The 23,871-nt window shown below is 38.2% G+C and overlaps 1 protein-coding gene across 2 annotated transcripts in view; it reads right to left on the reverse strand.

The window, feature by feature from the left end:
- Positions 1-4,849: 4,849 nt before the first annotated feature.
- BLOC1S5 (biogenesis of lysosomal organelles complex 1 subunit 5) overlaps positions 4,850-23,871 on the reverse strand; it is a 50,558-nt gene continuing 31,536 nt past the window's right edge. For both annotated transcript variants that reach the window (XM_001166060.7, XM_003311099.7), the window contains 2 exons: positions 17,295-17,353; positions 4,850-7,113 (listed from right to left, as the gene is read on the reverse strand). In XM_001166060.7, coding sequence (XP_001166060.1) covers positions 6,934-7,113; positions 17,295-17,353 — 239 coding nt within the window. In that variant the 3' untranslated portion in view covers positions 4,850-6,933. The remainder of the gene's footprint in view (positions 7,114-17,294; positions 17,354-23,871) is intronic.

Below are 23,871 nucleotides of genomic sequence, written 5' to 3' on the forward strand. Positions count from 1 at the left end.
GTGATACGCTATGACTGATTTCCATTCTCCATTCATTCTATGACCTTGATTTGCACCAAGTCAATAAAATATTAACATTTTATTGGGGTTGAAAATTATGAAATAATTACAAAACCTTTCTGAAAGACTAAGAATAAACTACTAGAAGATATATCGTCTGTAATGGGCGCTTCAAATATTTTGACTGAATTAATGTTTAAAATATTTTTCTGGTATTTTTCATCCTGAGAGACTTACAGCCCCAAATGGCAAAAAAAAAAAAAAAAATAAATAAATAAAAATAAAAAGCCTCCCAGGTACAATTTCAGGAAAGGCAGACATTATGCTAAATTCCAAAGCAATAAAACCCGCTCCCTTTTCATTTGCAATGGCAACCAGAAAACCCATGCACAGTAGGAAACTGTTCAAACAGTACATGGAAATGTTCAGATAGAAAGTTTATGTATTATAAAAGCAAAGAAGAGAATTCACTATGTATCTTGGAGGCATCTGTGACTCCTCCAGATTTTCATGGCACTTTGGGTTTAATAGCACCGATCAAACCCCCTCTATCTACGTGCCCATAATAGTAGCCTGAGACATTTTCACAAACCACAAAAATGTCCTAAAGATTAAAAATTCCAAAATCAGGTATTCAGGTAAGAGTTACGCAGGTTTAGAACACTACTGAACTCTTATTTGCCTTCATTAGCTCATAAACAGTAAAAGATCAATCCAATAGAAGCAATAGAGACAATCATATTAGTTCATGGATAACAGGAAATAATCTAATATAAAAGATTTAGTGTAATATTGAAAAAGTAAAAAGGTATCGTTTACACTAGAATATGGGCGTGTTCTTTTTTGGAGAATATAATAAAATCACCATGTACTTGTGTAACATGCCATTTCTGTACAGAGAAATCTGTCTGGCCACTGAACACCAGAAATGCTAGAAAAAAATTTAAACTTTATTTATTATTCTTGACTGAATTTATGGCAAATTAGTGAAAACAACTGAAGGCAGCTCAGGAGACTGGGACATTCTATAGGGTAATTCAGCTCTGGATAACTGCCCTAAAGGCGTCCCCATCCCTGCAGCCTAGGAAGGCCCCAGTTGTTAGGAGCCATACCTGCGTGAGGGACAGGAATCAAAGTGAGGGACTTTCTCAGTCTTCTCCACCTGCACCACAAGCTTGGTGGCTTAAATAAAAATTAATTTTCTTAAAGATGTGCTGGCAAGAAGTCTAAGGCCAAGGTCCTGAAAAATGTGGTTCCTATGAGGCGCCTCTTCCTGGCTTGCAGATGGCTGCCTTCCTGCTGTGATCTCAGGACTTTTCCTCTATGTGCAGGAAGAGCTCTGGGGTCTCTCTTCTCCGCCCTATGACCTCATTTAACCTTAATTACCTCTTTAAAGGCCCTGTCTCCAAATACAGTCACAATGTGGTTACAGCTTTACTTGATGAATTCAGGGGAGACAAAATTCAGTCCATAACAGGGACTGAGCTGGATGAGCAGGAGGACTTGTAAAGCCTCAGAGGACACCGTCCTCAGGAGTGAACTAGAAAAACACCTAAATTTACCCTTCTTCATTATTCATGAAGAGATATAAAGGAAGAAAAACGTGTCCTCTGGGAATGCCTCAACGAAGCCAACAGTCACAGGTGTTTAGGGCTGAAATCCACATTTTGTGAGTGCGTATACATACACACGTGTGTGTGGGTGCAAAAGCTTAAGGAGTAGAAAAGGGAGAGACAGGGAATCCAAGATGAAAACTGATTTTGAAGTGGTCTGTGGTTTGTAGTGTCACAATAAACAAATTGGTGCTGCAGGGAAAAAAAATCTTCTCTGTAGGACTATATTTGAAATTAAAAAAAAAAATCTCCCAAAAGAAAGTTCAGAGGAATGCAAACTTAAAATAAAAAATGACTGATCACATTAGGAAACTAGTCACCATAAACTTGTTTCAGCAAAAACAAGCAACAAACTATAAATTTGGATCCACAAAAAATATTGAAATTACCACGTACAGAATGTAAAATAAATACTTTTAATATGTTTAAAGAAAAGAAAAAGAAGGAATAATGGAACCATCCCAGACAACCCAGGAAAGTTTAAGAAAGAACCAAACAACTCTTTTGAAAATAAAAAAATATAATAACTATAATTAACAACTTAACAGATGGGTAAAATAGGTTAGAGATAGAGTGAAGACAGTATTAATGAAATAGATTCAAAGAAATTATCCAGAATTCAACACCTAGAGACAGAGAGATGGGAAATATAAAACAGGGATTAAGAGATATGGAGAGGACAGTGAGATCATGAAACAGAAGTCTTAATTTTATTTCCTAAAGGAGAGAATAGAGAGAATGAGGGAGACACAATATTCAAAGAGACAGTAGCTGGGAATTTTTCAGAATTTATGAAAAGTACCAATTCTCAGATTCAGGAATCTCAATCAATCCCAACAGGACAATGAAAAGAAATAAACAGCTAAACATACTGTAGCATGGCCACATTTGACTGTAGAACACCAAAGATAAAGATCTTAAATATGACCTGAGAAAGAAGGCAGATTAGCTACAAATACTGATCAGACTGACAACTGTCATTTCAGAAGCAGCAATGGAAGCAAGACGACAGTAGAATATTATTAAATACTGAGAAAACAGCTGTCAACCTATAATCGTATACCTAGCTAACTTTCAAGGATAATAAAATAGCAAACTTCTAGGTAAATCTACATAAACACTGACTATACAAAATAACTACTTTTGTAGTAAAATCGAGATAGAACTAGAATTCTAGACAACAATTTGTAAGTTGAAGAGATAAATCAGACTTTGTACAAAAATCTCTAAAGTACAGGAAGAGAGTAAAGATGTTAATTTTAGATTCTGTTAACTACGCAAGTTAAATTTCCTACTAAGCACTTCATTAAAAGTTAATTTTTACATATAAATAAAATACATATCAAAACTGATTTGGAAACTGGGAAATGTTTAACTTTGAAAGTAGTAGAAGAAAAGTAGATGGAAAAATGAAACAAAACAAACTCAAGCTGAAAGAAATCAAGAAACAGAAAAGGTGGGACAAAAAGCACAAAATAAGATAATACAAATAAATCTTAATATATCAGTAATTTTGACAAATGTAAATGGATTGAACTCCTTAGTTGACAAATGATCAGAAAGAAAGAAAAACATCCAGCCACACAGTTTTTTTTTATTAAGACAGAGTCTCGCTCTGTAACCAAGGCTGCAGTGCAGTGGCGCAATCTCGGCTCACTGCAACCTCTGCCTCCTGGGCTCAAGCAATTCTCCTGCCTCAGCCTCCTGAGTAGTTGGGACTACAGGTGCACACCACCACGCCCAGCTAATTTTTGTATTTTTAGTAGAGATGGGATTTCACCATGTTGGCCAGGATGGTCTCAATCTCCTGACCTCGTGATCTGCCCGCCTCGCCCTCCCAAAGTGCTGGGATTACAGGCGTGAGCCACCGTCCCCGGCCCCAGTCACACAGTTTTTAAAGGGCATATCTAAAACATAACAGCAAGGTTTAACAGAAGGATGAAAAAAGATATATCCTATAAATCCAGCTAGCTGGCATAATCCATATAAATATAATATATAGGTTATGTATTTTTTATATTTATGTATATATTTATAATTATTTATTTATAACAAGACTTCAAAATATATAAAAATATATAAAACTAAAATTGACAGAATTACAGGGAGAAACTGGTAAGTTCACTAGAATAGAAAATTTCAACACATCTCAGAGTCTGAGAGATCAAGTAGAAGACAAAAGAATAGTAAAATGGAAAAAATTTGAACTACAAAATTAACAACTTTGGTCTAATGGACATCCAGCAACTAAAAAACAAGCATACTTTTCAAGCAATCATGAAACATTTACAAAAACAGGTTATAATCTAGGTCATAAAGCAAATCTCAACAAATATTAACAGATCAGTCTTACATGTACCTATTTTCTGTCCACAATTCAAATTCAATTAAAACAGGAATCAATAAACACAGAATTTAAAAATATACACGCTAGGAAATGGGAAAAAAAGCCTCATACATATGTTAGTCGAGAAAGAAATCATAATTAAAAATTAAAAATACATAGAACTTAACAAATCTTTCTATGGTGCTTTAAAATTATAAAACATTATTTCATTTGATCATTGCAATAATCCTATGAGCTACATAGAACCCACAGTATCTCTGCTCAACAGCATAAACACAGCAGAAATGTTACAAACTGGCTAGGCACAGTGGCTCATGCCTGTAATCCCAGCACTTTGGGAGGCTGAGGTGGGCAGATCACTTGAGGTCAAGAGTTCGAGACCAGCCTGGCCAACATGGTGAAACCCCTTCTCTACTAAAAATATAAAAATTAGCTGGGCATGGTGGTACATGCCTGTAATATCAGCTACTCAGGAGGCTGAGGAACAAGAATTGTTTGAACCCAGGAGGCAAAGTTTGCAGTGAGCCGAGATCGCGCCACTGCACTCCAGCCTGGGTGACACAGTGAGACTCTGTTGCAAAAAAAAAAAAAAAAAAAAAAAAAAGGAAAGAAATGTTACAAATTATGTAGTTATTAAAATTGTTTTTTACATATAAATAAAATATATATCAAAAGTGATTTGGCAACTAGGAAACAGAAGCAAAAGCGTTCACCACTAAAAATATCAAAAGGAAGGTAAATAAACCAACTCTTATAGAAGCTATGTTGAATAGTTAAAAATGTTACAAGGAAACAATTGAGTATCTTAATGTCTAAAGCTCAAAAAGCCCATCAATTCATTTTGGTTTAGGAAGTCCCTTAGGTATTTATGGAATAATAAACAAACTTATAGGGTAAAGTATTTATTATTCACATGAGATGAACACAAACTATCAGAAATCTTTGCTATACAAGTTGGGTAGCCACAGTTAAGAATATATTCCCTTCACACACACAATCTTAACTTCTTGGTTACAGCATTCGTTCAATGATGTGTTGGCAATTAATCGCATTCCAAAAAGTGTCTACGGTACAAAGGGAATTTTCATTTAAGGCTCCCCTCCCTTTTCATGTGTGGGATATTTTTGGAAGTATTTCTTTTTCCATCCACTGAATTAAGAAAATTCCAACATGCCTTGGTGTCAGCAAGTGCGCTTTTTAGTCCAGGTACCAGCAAATGATTGATGAGCCTGTCAAGCCTACAGTAGCGGATAGAGAAAGCTGGCAGAAGTTCAGTGTTATTGAAAAAAATCTCAAATACTTATTTCATCTCCTCTATTAACTTTAATCACATTTTCAACATGCAGCCAAGAATGAAGCTTTGACAGTAAGCCATACATTTACACAGGCAGGCATTGTCAATTTTCTGCAGTCGCCACACTGAGATAACACAAGAGAGCTGGATATTTTCTTTCTTGTGCCTTTCTTTACTAAAGAGCAATAAAAAATATGTGAAAGATTTATCCATACCTCAAATTTGTTTACTATAAATCTCGAAATTATTGCATTTACTTTTGCTTGGTTTATGGCAAATAAAAAATCAACTTAGTTCTTCAGTTAGATTTTTTTGTTGTTGAGATGGAGTCTCACTCTGTCACCCAAGCTGGAGTGCAGTGGTGCCACCTCAGCTCACTGCAACCTCCGCCTCCTGAGTTCAGGTGATTCTCGTGCCTCAGACTCCTGAGTAGCTGGGATTACAAGCGTGCACCAATATGCCGGGCTAATTTTTGTATTTTTAGTAGAGACGAGGTTTCACCATGTTGGCCAGGCTAGGCTTGAACTCCTGACTTCAAATGATCCGCCTGCCTCGGCCTCCCAAAGTGTTGAGATTACAGGTGTGAGCCACTGCACCCAGCCTCAAATTAGACTGTTAAATGCAGGTTTTTAAAGATCACAGTGATGACAGAACTGGTACATGTTTCATCATAATATACCTGCTTATGAGAACAGACATTAACACTAAAAAGGATTTACATTTAACATGGACCATTTGCTATGTGGGCAAACACTTCTGGTTCATTCAAAGCCAGGAACTTTATATGGTTCCAGAGGGACTCTCTGGCAGATTTTGTTGATTACTCATTAAACAGTCGAAACATGTATAGACATTATTTATCTTATAAAGCTTACCCACAGCAAAACAGACACAAAAATGAGGTAAATACTATGGGCAAGATTATAGCTCTTGGAAAAACTAAATGTCAAAATATATTTTTGGTAAGCTTTTCCTTCTAAGCATGCTTTAAAAGCTGAAAATAGTAAGTGCTGGAAGGCCACAAAACTTAACATGTGTCTTCCCATCCACGGAAGCCCATGGCATTATGCTGCACTGTAAAATATGCAACCCTTCCCAAGAGGCAGCTCAAACACCAGCGTGGCCATCTTTGCCACAGCAGAGACAATGTGTTCACTCTCACCTCTCTGAAATGTGATCTCTGCTCCAAGGACAGCTGGCTTTTTTTTTTTTTGTCTACATTACTCATGCAGTAACACTTTATACATCCTTCCAACAGCCAAGGAGGCTATGTCAGGTAGCTTCTATACCTTCCCATTAAGCCACAATAATAAACTATTGTTAACCCTGTATAGAAATGAATGAAATTATCTTTCTAAGAAGTCTATACCTACAGTTCTCTGAGCTAATCAATGGAAAAGATGATCAATTCTGACTAACAAAGAGTATATTGATTCAATTTTCCTTCCTACTCCTCTTCATTCAAATAATCATACATAGGCACTTAAAGCTGGAAAAATGTGGCACCCTTCTTTAAACATCCAATCAGAATGCCAGTAGAAACTTCTTTCTTCTGATATAAGAGTGCCACTGAATATATTGCTAAGCTTGAAGCAGAGGCTAAATGGTCTGGTGGGAATAGTTTTCAGGAGAGAGGTGAACATCTTCTCATTAGTTTGTGATTGTTGTGGTTCAAGTTCTTAAAAGGTTGAAAATTTCGCTAGGTCCTTCTCCATCTCAGCATATTGTTCTTTAAGCCTCTCCATGGCTTTTCTGTGCTCTTCATCCACTTCAGCCCTTTTGTTGGGTTGCTCCTTCATGAAGTTGTCCCACTGGAGCATATGCTGTTTCTCACTAGCTACTAAGTGGTCACTATGAATCTGAGAAAAGAAAATTAGAAAGTCACATGACATTTTCCAGACAATTATTTCATAACGTTATCTCTTGATACTTGGTTACCGTAACAATCAGCTGGTAAGTCACAAGGAAAAAGTTGTGTTATAATATCCCAAAAAAGATGACACATTAGAAACATCTAAGGCTTCTCTCATTAAAATTAAACATGGATATTCTCATTTCTTAAATTTTAAAAGCGGGCTGGGCACAGTGGCTAATGCCTGTAATCCCAGCATTCTGGGAGGCCGAAGCCGGTGGATCACCTCAAGTAAGGAGTTTGAGACCAGCCCGGCCAACATGGCAAAACTCCGTCTCTACTAAAAATACAAAAATTAGCTGGGCGTGGTGGCACATGGCTGTAGTCCCAGCTACTCGGGAGGCTGAGGTGGAAGAATCGCCTGAACCCAGAAGGCAGAGGTTGCAGTGAGCTGAGATGGCACCACTGCACTCTAGCCTGGGTGACAGAGTGAGACTCCGTCTCAAAAAAAAAAAAAAAATTTTTTTAAAGCGTCTAGTATCTTCACATGATAAAATCAAACACAATCCAAGTATTTTTTCATATTTCTATTTCTCCTCAAATCCCATTTCACTGCAGATATTTTAAAACCAATTTTAAAAAAATATATGCTAAAAGAATCATTGCTGTAAGAAATCAAAATGTCTTACATAAAATATTTTTAAGTGCATTAGAAAGAATCATAAATTATTAGTCACTAGAAGAGAACTCGAGAATTCTCATCTCTTTTGGGATGGGCAGAGTGGCTCGCGCCTGTAATCCCAGCACTTTGGGAAGCTGAGGCGGGCAGATCACCTGAGGTCAGGAGTTCAAGACCAGTCTGGCCAACATGGCAGAACCCCGTCTCTACTAAAAATATAAAAATTAGCCAGTGTGGTGGCGTGCACCTGTGATCCCAGGGCCTGTGATCCCAGCTACTCGGGAAACTGAGGCGGGAGAACTGCTTGAACCCAGGAGACAGAGGTTGCAGTGAGATGAGCACGCCATTGCACTCCAGCCTGGGTGACAGTGATACTCTATCTCAAAAAAAAAAAAAAAAAAAAAAAGAAATCTCTGGGTCAGTTCTAGTCCTTAAAGCAAATCAACATCTCAAACATCTGTGTCAAATGTCTCAGTTCTCGAGATGTTCCTTAATATTGCTATGTAAGGATGAAAGGTTTTTTCTTTTTCTTTCTAGCACCACAGTAATACAGATAAAATGCTGTATAAATAAAAAAGGTATGAATTTAGTTTTCTCCCTCCTTCCAAAGTATAATTTCAATGATTAACTTTGAATATGTACAATAAAAATCTAAATAGAGTATGAAAAAATAACTTTATATCCCTATTTCAACTCTTCTACATGTATGTCATTAGCAGTTAAGTTTTGATACAGATTAGGTTCTATTAAACAAACAAAAACTGGGATATGCAAACTATAAAAACCTAGAAGTTCGAATTGCTTGAACCTGAGAGGCGGAGGTTGCAGTGAGCCGAGACTGCACCACTGCACTCCAGCCTGGGTAACAGAGCGAGACTCCGTCTCAAAAACACACACACACACACACACACACACCCCTACAAAGCACCCGAAGTCACTGTTAATTCTGGCATGTTAATTCCAGCACTTGAATGAAAAAGGGACACGCAGTGTACTCAGATGCTGGTTAACTCAGATGTCAGCCACCAGAAAAACAGCTACTAGGAAAAAGAAACCATCTTCAGGCTGTTCATCACGTTCTTGCTGTTCTATTTTCTCTCTCATTTGGGTCAGGATGACAAACAGGATGAAGGGCTGAATAAGCCAATGTGCTCTAAGTACCCATGAAATGCAAACTTCTGCTAGTTGTTTTGCATAGCTACTTCTAAAAGCCTCTCCTTTAAGACGACATTATTCTCATTTTACAGACAAAGAAATTAAGGCTTAAGGACACTTTTATCCTCCATGATCACTCACCTAATAGCTTGGTTGTAGATTCAAATTTAGGTCTTTCTGACACCCAAACCTACGCCTTTTCTATCACAGAGTGCAAATCAGATCTTTCCAGAGGAAGTTTTACGTAGGTAGCTAAAAATCCCTTTCACAAGACAAACGGTCTTCTGAGAGTCTTTTTGCTAGGCTGATCTGAAGCTCCCCAGCACCAAGACTGTTCAACTTCAGACTCACGTCAACTTCTTTCCAATTGAAAATTCCTGGTCAAACATTCTTCTAAAATGTCAGTCAAACTTTGCTCTAAAATATGTCCCACAGACACCTGGGATCTGAACAGATACTACAGTGGTAGGGAGAGAGGATTAGGGAGGAGTTTACTCATCCAATAAATTTGTTAAACAGGTTAAACAAAATCCAATGCATTACTTTTTAACTTTTCAGCCTTATAGATTAGAACTCTCCAAAAGATGCATGAAGAGTTTATTAAATCTTCTGATGGAACTTTTGCAAAAACTGTTACAGTCTAAGAGAAAAGCCACAGTCAGACTAGAAAAAGAAAAAATGCAGATAAACTTCATCAAAATGATATTTAGCTTTAGTTGTGTTTTAATAAATACAGAGAATATTAAACATACATACTCAGATGTTATTTAATTTGTTCATTTCTTTGTAAATTAAAAGTCATCATTGGCTCAGCTGACCTTGTGATGTGGACCACAAGGCAACAGCCCGTGTTCCCCTTCCCAACCAGAATGCATTTTATCCAGTACAGCCCAATAAAGAAAAATGTAGCTTTGGCAGGCATACCAACCTCGCTTCAAATTCTGGTCTACCTGTCACTAGTTGCATGATGCTGAGCAACTTAAAGTTTCTTTAACTTTAAAATGAGGAAAATAAATACTCCGCATCCATAAATAATATTTTTAAAGACTATAGGTAGAACATGTCAAGTTCCTAGCTCAGTGCCTGAGGAACTTAATAAAAGGTAAATATTATACAAATCACAAGCGAAGCATCTAGAAGGCAGATCACTCCACTTTTATCCCCTTGCCATTTCAGTTTTTGTTCTTTAATTTTAATAATTTAATTTTAGCAACAGATTATTGTAATAATTCAAACAATAGAGACAACTCAAGAGCAACAGACTTTCCCCTCCATTCCTAGATTCAATTTAATCCTTGATGTAACCATTATTAACCATTTGGCTACAAGAACAGTCTTTAAGACACTGCAATATATTAGTGAATAAGATACTGCCAAAGATTAGTATTTCTATTGTGTAGTTTCAGAATATTATGAATAAAGATAAACATATTCAAGTAGCCTGTTCACATCAGGCATATCGCTTATTGGCCTTGTAGGCCGAGTGAAAATAAGCTAAAAGATGACAACTTCCAAATCCAAATAAAAATCTAGTTTTGCTCCCTTATCAAGAAGTTCTTACAGTCACTCCATGCTATCGTTTCCTAGTTTCCCACTTGTAATAGTAACTGCTAGGCATTTTTACTTTTTTTTTTTTTTTTTGAGATGGAGTTTCCCTCCTGTTGCCCAGGCTGGAGTGCAATGGCACAATCTTAGCTCACTGCAACCTCTGCCTCCCGGGTTCAAGCGATTCTCATGCCTCAGCCTCTCAAGTAGCTGGGATTACAGGCAACCACCACCACACCTGGACAATTTTTGTATTTTTAGTAAAGACAAGGTTTCACCACACTGGCCAGGCTGGTCTTGAACTCCTGACCTCAGGTGATCCGCCCACCTCTGCCTCCCAAAGTGCTGGGATTACAGGCGTAAGCCACCGCACCTGGCCCATTCTTACATTCTTTACAACAATCAGTAAAGAAAAAAGGGGGGCGGGTCGCCTATACATTCATGTATTGACAATACTGCAGTCTTCACATACAAATAAAACCCAGCTACCTGGAAATAACATTTATCTGAACCTTAGTTGAGAATGTGCTAAGACTTTTAAGTCATGCAAACGAAGAAGATGCTACAAAGTCCATTTACAAATACCGCACACGAAAAGCCCTTCTGATTCCGAGCCTACTTGACCTACATTACATACAATTCGAACCAGCTTAGTTAACTGGTTTCTAAGACGACACCCTATGAAAAAGTCACAAGTTAGAAAATGAAAAGGCTGATAAATAAGGGAAGAATAACAGGCATCAGCCTTATAGCAAAAGAGGAGGCAGACACAAAAACTTAAAACACACAGTATCTGAGGGCAGTTGGTACAGAAACATAGCACAGTGTCTCTCTTTCTCATTCCCTAATGACATCACCATATTCACCATAATATAAAATCTGATATTCTCAGTAATGCCTGATTCCTACAAAATTATTCTGTAACATTTAATAAATTTTTAAAATAACATAAAAGTATAGAATATCTTTTTAAAGATTTCCATCCAAAGTAATCAAAGTCATGGTGACAGAAGACAAGAAGACCCTTCGAGACATGGAGACCTACAACATCTCCATTAAGGAGATGCCCCTCAATACTGCTGACCTCGTCTGAGAGGCTGTTCTGCTACCTGGCCCCCAGCTAGGCGCAGAGGAGCAGCAGGCGTGGGGGTATGGCATGGACATCTTGTCGCTTTTTTCTCTGAACAAATACCACTTTCTAAGGCAAAAGAAGTTAACTGTGAACATGTCAGACACCCTTTTCTTTGGGGTAGGCTCTTGCCCTAGGGGCCAGTTCTTCTCCCCCAAAACACTAATTCATTTCCCTAAGCTAGTTACCTCCAGATTCCAGAGGCTCTCCCCCCACCAGCTGAGTTTCTCTGGAAATCATTCAAGGGACTATGTCACTCAACTTCATTTGCTGGAACAAATCTGGAGGGACAGCCCCTAAAACTCCTGAGTGAGGCTGCCCAGGGGATTGTACCCATGTAGGGGAAGCAGAGGAGAGAAAATGGTAGCCATTTTTACACTGGCATTGTTTTGTATAGTATTTACTGATTCAAGAAACATAAAATTCTGAATAAAATGACTTGGAAACTGCCCCTTAAAAATAAATTAAAGAAATTAGAAAAACAACAAAAAAAGTGGCTAAAGTTATAAGAGCATTGTGCTTAAAGAAGATAAAAACCTTGGCTTTTACACAGAATTACCATACAAAGCAGCAATTCTACTGTTGGGCATATATCCAAAAAAATTAAAAGTAGGAACTTGAACAGCTATTTGTACACCCATGTTTACAGCAATGTTATGCCTAATAGCCAAAGGTGGGAGAACTTAAACGTCCATAGACAGATGAACAGATAAACAGAATACAGTCTACACATAGAATGGAATATTATTCAGCCTTAAAAAAGAAGAAAATTCTGACACATGCTACGGCATGGACGAATCTCGATGACATTACACTAAAGAAAGAGGCCAGTCACAAAAGAGACAAATGTTATATGAGTCTACTTACATGATGAACCTAGAGCAGTCAAATTCATAGAGCTAGAAAGTAGAATGGTGGTTTCCAGGGGTGGAGAGAAAGGGGAATGAGGAGTTACCGTTTACTGGGTACAGAGTTTCAGTTTTGCAATATGAACGAGTTCTGTGGGCCGGGTGCGGTGGCTCACGCCTGTAATTTCAGCACTTTGGGAAGCTGAGGTGGGTGGATCACCTGAGGTCAGGTGTTCGAGACCAGCCTGGCCAACATGGCGAAACCCTGTCTTTACTGAAAATACAAAAATTAGTTGGGCATGATGGTGGGCACCTGTTGTCCCAGCTACTCGGTAGGCTGAGGTGGGAGAATCCCTTGAATCTGGGAGGCAGAGGTTGCAGTGAGCCGAGATCGCACCACTGCACTCCACCCTGGGTGACAAAAGCAAAACTCCATCTCCAAAAAATAGTAATAAATAAATTTAGAAAAAAAAAGTTCCGTGGATGGATGGTAGTGATGGTTGAACAACAATGTGAATATAGATAATGCCACTAAAATGTACATTTTAAAATGGTTATGAAGGTAAATGTTATATTATATGAATTTTGCCACAATAAAAAAAATTTAAATCAAGTTTCAGTGGGCTCTTCTTAAATGAAATCAATTGCACTCTTCAAGATAAACTTAGAAAATACCAACTTTAAAAGAAAATGAAGAGAATTTATTAATAACCTATAACCACACACCAAAAGTCATGAACTATAATGGTGTTATCTCTTTCTACTTAGTAAAATGTATACATTAAGTTACAACAGAGAAAGAAATAATAAACAGGCATGCATGCAGGCACACACTCACTGCTCTCCACCAATTAAAGATAATTTGAAATAGAAACCAATCCTGAAGATCGGCATCTAGAACCAGGTCTATAAAAGAAGTCTGGATTACAAAATAAAACCACACTTCTGCAGAGATTCGTCTAAGTCAGTGATTTTCAATGGGGGGCAGGGGAGGGCATTTTACACCCCTCTCCCCCAGGAGATTGTTGGTTATTATAACACAGGTTGTGGGGAGGTGCTACTGGCATCTAGTAGGCAGAGGTCAAGGATGCTGCTAAACATCCTGCAATGCACAGGACAGCACCCACAATAAGGAATTATCAGGTCCAAAGTGCCAACAGTGCTGAGGTTGAGAAAACCTGGTCTACGGGAAAACTCTGAATAATCCAACTAAGGTCTAAAAGGTCTTTTAGAGCATCTGCCAGTGATATGCATGCCATTAATTTTATATATGCCTTACAGAGACATAGGAAAAACTATTTCCTTTGATAAGGAGTGTCAGTATAACAACTGCCAAAAATGATTTTATATAGAACAATATGTACCTATATGTTACTCTATTTTCAAACTCTATTTAAAACAATGTACAAGCCATGTGAACTTGTTGCTCTCATGAAAGTAATCATAAAGACGGATAACTGGACCTAATAAATATTTGTGGACAAGGTGAATTAAAAGCATTCATATTTACTTCATAATTACTTCCAGTCTGGTTGAATAGGGCTTCAAAAGTTGACACCACCTGTGCATGAACCTAAATTTAAATTATTGACAGATATTATTAACCATCTCATCTCCACCGGTGGCATATTTTTAAGAGCCAGTGAATTTTATAAGGCAATAATATTTTCATTTCACTATTCTTATTGCTAATACCCAAAATGCAACTTTGTACTAGTGGTAGTTTTTAAGACATGTCAAATAACTAGGGAATGTGCATTTATTGTTCTTCTGAATGTACTTTTAGATATCAATTGTGGGAAATATGATTTGTATGAATGACGTTTATCAGTTTACTTCCTACAGAAATCCACAAATTGTCTTGACATAAAAGAATTAATGAACTCAAGACCAGCCTGACCAACACGGTGAAACCCCGTTTCTACTAAAAACACAAAAATTAGCCGTGTGTGGTGGCGTGTGCCTGTAATCCCAGCTACTTGGGAGGCTGAGGCAGGAGAATCACTTGAACCCGGGAGGCAGAGATTGCAGTGAGCTGAGATCGTGCCACTGCACTCCATCCTGGGTGACGGAGTGAGACTCCATCTCAAAAAAAAAAAAGAATTAATGAGTAATGGCAATAGTCTATTTTATCTCATTACTACTCCCATCTTTGTTCTGAGAACCTTTCAAATATACAAAATGTATGCAATAGTATAACCAAGGGCAACAATTAACATTAGGTTGTAAAATGCAGCTAGAGGTCAGGTCTTTTGCTTTGTTTACATTGGCTAGATGAGAAATTAAACTTTACCTTTATGACATACGTGTGTGTGCGTGCACATGTGTATGTGTGGGGTTTGAAACCTCTGCCATGTCACAGATTCAGAAGAAGCTACATATGGCAGTAAAACAAAAAAAGAAAAAGAAAAAAGAAATAAAGATAGGACTAAAAGTTTATTGCTCCAATAAGAATGTAAAGAATTTTTACTTTGAGCAGAGAAGTAGATCTGTTTATGACTTTAAGTTGGTTAATTTATTAAATTATCTTCAGAAAAGAAAATTAGGGTAACAAATCTAAGTCTGCTTACAAACTTAAGTCTCACAGACTTACCAACTTCTGGTGAAACAACGTTTCAGTATATTTTAAAATACTAATTTTTAATATATATTCTATAAAAATCAGTTTGAAAATATCCCCAGACATAATATCTATAAGAAATGTCCTTCAGGCCAGACACAGTGGCTCACGCCTGTAATCCCAGCACTTTGGGAGGCCGAGGCGGGTGGATCATCCGAGGTCAGGAGTTCGAGACCAGCCTGGCCAACATGGTAAATCCCTGTCTCTACTAAAAATACAAAAATTAGCTAGGATTATAGGTGTAATCCCAGCTACCTGGGAAGCTGAGGCAGGAGAATAGTTTGAACCTGGGAGGCGGCGATTGCAGTGAGCCACTGCACCACTGCCCTCCAGCCTGGGTGACGGAGTGAGACTCCATCTCAAAAAAAAAAAAAAAAAAAGAAATGTACTTCATATTAAATATTAAAATATTCTTATTTCTTGTGGCCACTGCTTTTTAAACCATGGGACAGACAGCACTTTTCAATTTGCAAAATCATCAATGGGAAGGATTCTCAAGTGCTTCACAGACTCTAACAGACTACGGCAGGGCTCTTACCCACACGGTGACCGCTCGCATCTTAAACAAACAGTGAGCTGGCAGGAAAAAAATGCTGCCCTACATTTTGATAGTAAGATACAATTTTCAAAGTCATTTCAAATAATTTTTATAATGCAATTTACCCATCAATCTATCAGATAAGTAGAATAGATCATTAGTTTGCAAACGAGGAGCTGGAAGCTCAAGGATTTGTCCAAGGGCTTATAGCTAGCTAGTACAGGGAACCAACACCAGAAATAAAAGAAGCCAGGTATTTCTTACCCAATCTGGTCATCTTCCTACTATACACAGGGCTAATACACCACATGTAGAAATACTTCAAAGTGACAAGAGAAACTCTTCAAATTATAATTTAAGTTCCTTCTGCTCAAGGTCAGGCTTGAATGCCATTATCTTCCTAATAAATTACACTTTATTTGCCAAGATCCCAAAAAGTTCTTAGGAATGATCACAGTTCTTACTTTATCCTCTATTATCATAGTGTTAGTGCTTTGGGACTCCAAGACTTTTAGCTCCTTAAGTGTAGGAATAGCCCTAAAGTTAACAAAATCGATCATCCCCTGTGGCACCTAGCAAAGTAGAGGAATTAAAAATATATCTGCTGTCCAGCCTGGCATGGTCCACTTACGTCCCCAGCCCTGCCTGCCTTTCCAGCACTCTCTGCATGCTGTGCAAGCACCCCATCCTGACACAAACTTCCCTCACCACAGCTCTGCCTTGCCACTTCATCCAGGAGCTCAGCTGTGGCCCTGCTTCCTGACTGGCCTGCGGGGTCCCACTATCCTTGGGCAGCATTCCCATCTGTCTTAAATGTCAAGTCCTTTCAATTATCACATTGTTGAATTTTCAAACTTTACATCAACATTTAGATTTGAGCAGAGGGTACAGAAACTGAAACTCGGAGAAGGTTCATTCCATCATATTTTTATACAGTGACAGATCTGAACTATTACTGTGGATTAACCACAACACATTCCAGATAAATGGAGACAGTAACATTTGTCGATACACACACATACAAGCAAAAAGGCATTATTTTCAGAGTGACTTAGTCTTTTCAATGTTTCTTAATAAGTGTAAGATGTATATTCATTAGTTTAGAGCAATGAATAAGTTACAAAAACACTTTATGATAATTGCAAGTGAAAACCACCAAATTATCACAGGAACTTAAATTCTTGTGCTATTTTTCCACATCTGAATTTAGTTAACATATAATTCAAATAAGCAAAGCACTGCCCAGCAAATGATTCAAATACTCCTATGGCTATTCATTAAATAACCTACACAGGCATGAATGCTTCCCTTTCTAGAAGAAATATACAGAATATACTCAATACTTCAGGCTCAGAGGAAAGATTTATATCTCCAATCCGGTGGTTATTTGTTGTTCCATGTAAAAGTCCTAATTTCTCTCTCCTCCAGGAGACAAATACCACTTTCAGGGAAAAGATGGAAATGTTGAAAAGGAAAAAAGAGAGTTCTGCAATTTCAATTATAAAAATATTGATGGTATGACCACACCTCCTCAACACATCTTCAATGAATCAGCCATTTTAAAATATGTGAAACTCACCGCATTCAGAGAATTTTCTGATCAAAAGCAATTGCTAATAATATGATAATAAAGATGCAAGACTTATATGCCCCATTATCTAAATGATCTTTTACCTTTTTTCGTTCCTGTTCCCTCTGTTGGAGTCTACAGACTGAGTCATTAGCTGCTTGCACTGAAATGAAAAAGACATGGGTTTTCAGTCAGCAGACCATGTTCAAGGAAACACATACCTGGGGGAGGAGTGTGTGTGGAGAGTACATGAATTGTTTTAGATCTCAAAAAACTGTGCAAAAAACTGATATTATTTTGGTGGTGGTGGGATGGCCAGAAGGGGAAAATAAGTTTTGCCAATATATTCAGGATGTCATAATTAGAACAACCATAATTCTTGAGCTTTGAGCTACAAGCTGAAGGGCATTTAAATACTAACTCCAATGACAGATTGTCTACAGCTCTCTCACTGCAGTACCTGGTAACCACATTACTTCAACAACTTTCTACTATTCTTGCCTGTGCTCTCTTGACTTCTAATTTATCCTGGCTGCCAGTGCAAGATTCAACTTCCTCTGGACCATCTCCATTAAGTCATTTCTCTTTCTTAAGAACTGCTAGTAATAATTATTGTAATTATTTATTATTTACTAAGTGCCAAGATCTATGTATTATCCCTCTTAATCCCACTTTCCTATCAGGAAATGATCACTATTCCATTTTACAGATGACAAAACTGAGGTACAGAGAGGTGACGCTGTCAATCAAGGAGGTTATAAAACTAATAAGTACAGGAAACAGGATTTGAAGTCAGATCTTTCTGGCTGTAAAGACTTGGCTCTTACTATCAACACTCTACCGCCTCTTTAATTATTTCATCAATGAAACCAGTTGTAATTCTTCAGTTATTTAAACTTTTTCATCGTCAGATGCATTTTTTTCTGTTCATTAATGTTCTCACTTACTTTATCCAAATAAAGACATGTAGTGTGCAGGTTAAGAGTGAGCCTTAGTCAGTCAAATTTGGCACTCAGTTGTGTGAATGATCTTGGGCATGTTTGCTCGCTCAATTATTCATTTGACAAATGTTTACTGAGCATGTGCTTTGTGCCAGGCACTGTTCTTGTTGGTCCTCCTATCTCTCAGCACCTTAGTTCCTCATCTGTAAAATGAACATAACAACTAATAACAGGGCTTCAGAAGTGACATAAAATTTAAATGAGAACACAGTACATACTATGCTTAAAAGTAAATCATTTCAATATTAATAATGATAACCACTTAGAGTAGTTCTTCATATAAAATAAGCAGTCAGGCCGGGCACGGTGGCTCACGCCTGTAATCCCAGCACTCTGGGAGGCCGTGGCGGGCAGATCACCTGAAGTCAGGAGTTCGAGACTAGCCTGACCAACATGGTGAAACTCTGTCTCTACTAAAAATACAAAAATTAGCTGGGAATAGTGGCACATGCCTGTAGTCCCAGCTACTCGGGAGGCTGAGCCAAGACAATCACTCGAACCTGGTGCAGTGAGCCAAGATCGTGCCACTGCACTCCAGCCTGGGCAACAGAGCGAGACTCCATCTCAAAAAAAAAAAAATACAATAAGCAATCAAGAACTGTTCATTGTCACCAATATTCTATTTATTGTACTATCCCTAAAGAAAATCCTTTCCTTATTTCTTTCCACTAATTAAACTGTTTTGTTTCAAAAGCCCAGTTCAAGGTTTTCTGTCTTCACAAAGCCCTCCTGATTAGTCCCTTCCCTCTGAGGATTTTCCCTATTTGAAATTCCTTAATCAGGTGTGTGTGTATCCTACCATTTATTAATATCTTGCCTTTGCTGAAATTGGAGGTTTGTCTAATTGTTTTACAATTATGTCTTCCTACCCCACCCCAATCCGGCCCCAACTAGGTCACAAGTTCCACAATAGGGCAGGGACTGTGATTTCTCTTTCAGAGAAATGTTAGGCCTCTCCCTCTGGGAATATGGTAAAAGAGAAGAATTTTGTTTTCAGAAAGTTGTGTTTTTATCAGTAACCATTAATTTTAGCTATATCAAAGATAATATTTAAGTATTGAAAATTAGGTTCCCAATCATTGATTTTTAAAAAAGAAAATATTAAAAAAAAAAAACAGGAGTTGATTAGCTCTGCCTTCTTTCTGTGGCATATTAACATTACATCATCTTTCCCAAGCAGTGCTTCTATCATTTCCTGCGTTGTTTTTTCCCCCCACTGGCTCTGAGAACATAACTTAAAATCCATTTGGCAGTTGTTAGGAGCTTCATCACTTCAGAAGATTCTGAGCCTAACCTAAAAAAAGAGTTACAGGCTTCTGCCACTTACTTTGTCATCTGTTACGTCCTTTAAAATTCTAATCAGAACACATCTGACAAAGGTGCACTTTTGTTCCTCATCAGGATTGTTATGTTTAGACAGAATATCCACTTTTAGAAATTACAGTCCCTTTGAAGCAATTCACCTTTTAACTCTTTAGGCACACAACGGAAAAGGTTTACTTTCTGAATTTATGAAACTTGCTTTTCTAAAGTCAAAGACAATCACCAGACTGCACCAAACATTCCCTTTTTGAACAATTAGTGACACCAAGAAGGCCCATTTCTCTGAACCTTCCTATCACATCTGCAACACTTACTGGTTGTAACTCAGTACGAAGCCATTTCCCCTGTTATCTCAGTGTTTTAGGAGACTATATTGACTTAAAAAAAAAGTCAAGAATTTATCAAGTGCTTTTTCTCTTAACCAAAAGATTATTCAAGTAGATTTGTGCCACATACCATAGTTAACAATGTTCTATTTTCCTCACATAAAAAAGAAACAAATTCATTCTATCATGGTGTCTATAAGTAAACCTCAAATACACACGTAAGAAAATAATTTCACAACTTGCAGTTCCAAAATGCGGATATAGAAGCGAGCTAGCTTCACTCTCCACAACAGAAAACCAAAATCAGGTATACAGTGCCAGCAATACCCCAGAACTCAAACATGAGGATAAGACATTTCTCAGGGCCACAGAGAAATGAAAACACTCTGAGGAGACAGGAACAGAATTGGACTTCCATCTCTGTAACATTCCTTCCCCAACCTGCCTTGGCACCAAGCACATGGGACATCTCCCTGACTCATGGTTTCTATGCTAAAAGAGGGATCATGCTGGATGATCTGCTTCCCCATCATCTTGGGCTCCCTGGCAGGAGAACTGTCCCTGCCTTAACCCATGGAAAGCATCTGTGATACCCGAGGGCAGACATATCCTCAAGGACAGCCAGAAAAAAAGGAGAGAGGTGCCACTTCCACCCCCAGTCTTTCAGAAACTCTGCTCTGTAACTCAGCCAAAGGAGACACCAAATCAAAGTGGCTACTCAGCAGCACCACACTGCACGAGGTTCGTTCCCCAGGTCCCCTGGGAACAGAGGCTGCCTAGCCAGCCTTCCCACACTAACGAGATATCCCTTTGCGGACCTCCCCCACTCAAGATGAGTGGCATTCTGATTGTTTACTAGAACTAAGGCAGACTTGGGTTTAAGGTGCAGTCTAGTGCTGAAAAGAAGCAGTGACCTAGTGAAAGAAAAAAAGAAATCTGCAGGTAAAATACAAAGACTCTCTAAGCAAATGTATCCAATAAAAACAGAAACAAGATAGAGGAGATGGGAATAAATAACTAATGCTTCAATGCCAAGACGCAGATGTACATCCACAAGAAACAACAGCAAACAAGGAATGAAGACCTCCCTAAACAGACAAAGCAAAGAACCAGTCAGTGAATGACCTCAGTGAGATGGCAATATATGAACTCTCTGACCAACAATGCAAAATAGCAGTTCTAAGGAAACTCAGTGATCTCCAGGATAACACAGAAAAAAATTCAGAAATTTAACAAAGAGATTAGAACAATTTTTTTTCTTTTGAGATGGGGTCTCACTCTGTTGCCCAAGCTGCAGTGCAGTGGCACAATCTCGGCATACACAACCTCTGCCTCCTGGGTTCAAGCGATTCTCCTGCCTCAGCCTCCTGAGTAGATGGGACTACAGGCGTGCACCACCACGCCCGGCTAATTTTTGTATTCTTAATAGAGACAGGGTTTTACCATGTTGGTCAGGCTGGTCTTGAACTCCTGACCTCGTGATCCACCCACCTCGGCCTCCCAAAGTGCTGGGATTACAGGCGTGAGCCACCACGCCTGGCCAGATTAAAATAATTTTTAAAAATCAAACAGAAATCTTGGAACTGGGAAATATATTTGCTGAACTGAAAAATTCATTAGAGACTCTCAACAGTAGAATGAATCAAGCAGAGGAGAGTCAGTGAGCTCAAGAAAGGCCAGGCACAGTGGCTCACTCCTGTAATCCCAACACTTTGGGATGTCAAGGCGGGTGGATCACTTGACGTCAGGAGTTCGAGACCAGCCTGACCAACATGGTGAAACCCCCTTTCTACTAAAAATAGAAAAATTAGCTGGGTATTGTGGCAGGCGCCTGTAATCCCAGCTACTCCGGAGGCTGAGGCAGGAGAATTGCTTGAACCCAGAAGACAGAGGTTGCTGTGAGCCAAGATCACGCCACTGCACTCCAGCCTGAGCAACAGACCAACAGTCAAAAAAAAAAAAAAAAAAATCACATGATCATCTCAATAGACTCAGAAAAGGCAACTGACAAAATCCAGCATCACTTTATGATTAAAATCCTCAGCAAAACCGGTATAGAAGGGACATACCCTAAGGTAATAAAAGCCATCTACGACAAACCCACAGCCAACATTATACTGAATGGGAAAACTTGAAAGCACTCTCCCTGAGAACTGGAACAAGACAAGAATACCTACTTTCACCATTTCTATTCAACACAGTACTGGAAGTTCTAGCCAGAGCAGTCAGACAAGAGAAAGAAATAAAGGGCATCCAAATCGGTAAAGAGGAAGTAAAATTGTCACTAGTCCCTGAAGATATTATCGTATACCTAAAAAACCCTTAAGACTCACCCAAAAAGCTCCTATAACTGGTAAATGAATTCAGAAAGTTTCAGGATACAAAATCAATGTACACAAATCAGGAGCACTGCTATACACCAATAGAAACCAAGCTGAGAATCAAATTAAAGAGCTCAACCCCTTCTAGAATAGCTGCAAAAAAAGCAAAAGACTTAGGAATACACCTAACCAAGGAGGTGAAAGACCTCTACAAGGAAAACTACAAAACATGACTGAAAGAAATCACAGACGACACATATGGAAATACATCCCATGCTCATGGATGGGTAGAATAAATATTGTGAAATGTCCATAATGCCAAAAGCAATCTACAAATTCAATGCAATTCCCATCAAAATACCATTATCAATATTCACAGCACTAGAAAAAAAAATCCTAAAATTCAGATGGTACCAAAAAAGAGCCCACATAGCCAAAGCAAGATTAAACAAAAATAACTAACCTGAGGTCATCACACTACCTGACTTCAAACTACACTACAAGGCTATAGTCACCAAAACAGCATGGAACTGGCATAAAAATAGGCGCATAGACCAATGGAACAGAATAGAGAACCCAAAAAGAAAGTCAAATACTTACAGCCAACTGATATTTGACAAAGCCAACAAAAACATAAACTAGAGAAAGGACACCCTATTCAACCAATGTTGCTGGAATAATTGGCATGCCACATGTAGAAGAATGAAACTGGATCCTCATCTCTCACCTTATGCAAAAATCAACTCAAGATGGATCAAAGACATAAATCTAAGACCTAAAACCATAAGAGTTCTAGAAGATGACATTGGAAAAACCCTTCTAGACATTGGCTTGAGCAGAGACTTCATGACCAAGAACCCAAAAGCAAATACAACAAAAACAAAGACAAATAGATGGGACTCAAGTAAACTAAAAAGCTTCTGCACAGCAAAAGAAATAATCAGCAAACAGACAACACACAGGGTGGGAGAAAATCTTTGCAAACTATGCATCCCACAAAAGACTAATATGCAGAATCTACAAAGAACTCAAACAAATCAGCAAGAGAAAAACAATGCCATCAAAAATGGGCTAAGGATGTGAATAGACAATTCTCAAAAGAAGATACACAAATGGCCAAAAAACATATGAAAAATGCTCAATATCAATAATTTTAGGGATATGCAAAGCAAAACCAGAATTCGACAAGACCTTACACCTGCAAGAATGGCCATAATTTAAAAAATTAAAAAAAAAATTGATGGAATTTATCTCAAAATAATAAGAGCTATTTATGACAAACCCACAGCCAGTATCATACTGAATGGGCAAAAACTGGAAGCACTCCCTTTGAAAATGGGCACAAGACAAGGACGCCCTCTCTCACCACTCCTATTCAATGTAGTGTTGAAAGTTCTGGTCAGGGCAATCAGGCACGAGAAAGAAATAAAGGGTATTCAATTAGGAAAACAGGAAGTCAAATTGTCCCTGTTTGCAGATGACATGATTGTATATTTAGAAAACCCCATTGTCTCAGCCCAAAATCTCCTTAAGCTGATAAGCAACTTCAGCAAAGTCTCAGGATATAAAATCAACGTACAAAAATCACAAGCATTCCTATACAGCATTAACAGACAAACAGAGAGCCAAATCATGAGTGAACTCCCATTCACAATTGCTACAAAGAGAATAAAATACCTAGGAATCCAACTTACAAGGGATGTGAAGGAC

This window comes from Pan troglodytes, chromosome 5, assembly GCF_028858775.2.
Source record: "Pan troglodytes isolate AG18354 chromosome 5, NHGRI_mPanTro3-v2.0_pri, whole genome shotgun sequence".
Lineage (NCBI taxonomy): Eukaryota > Metazoa > Chordata > Mammalia > Primates > Hominidae > Pan > Pan troglodytes.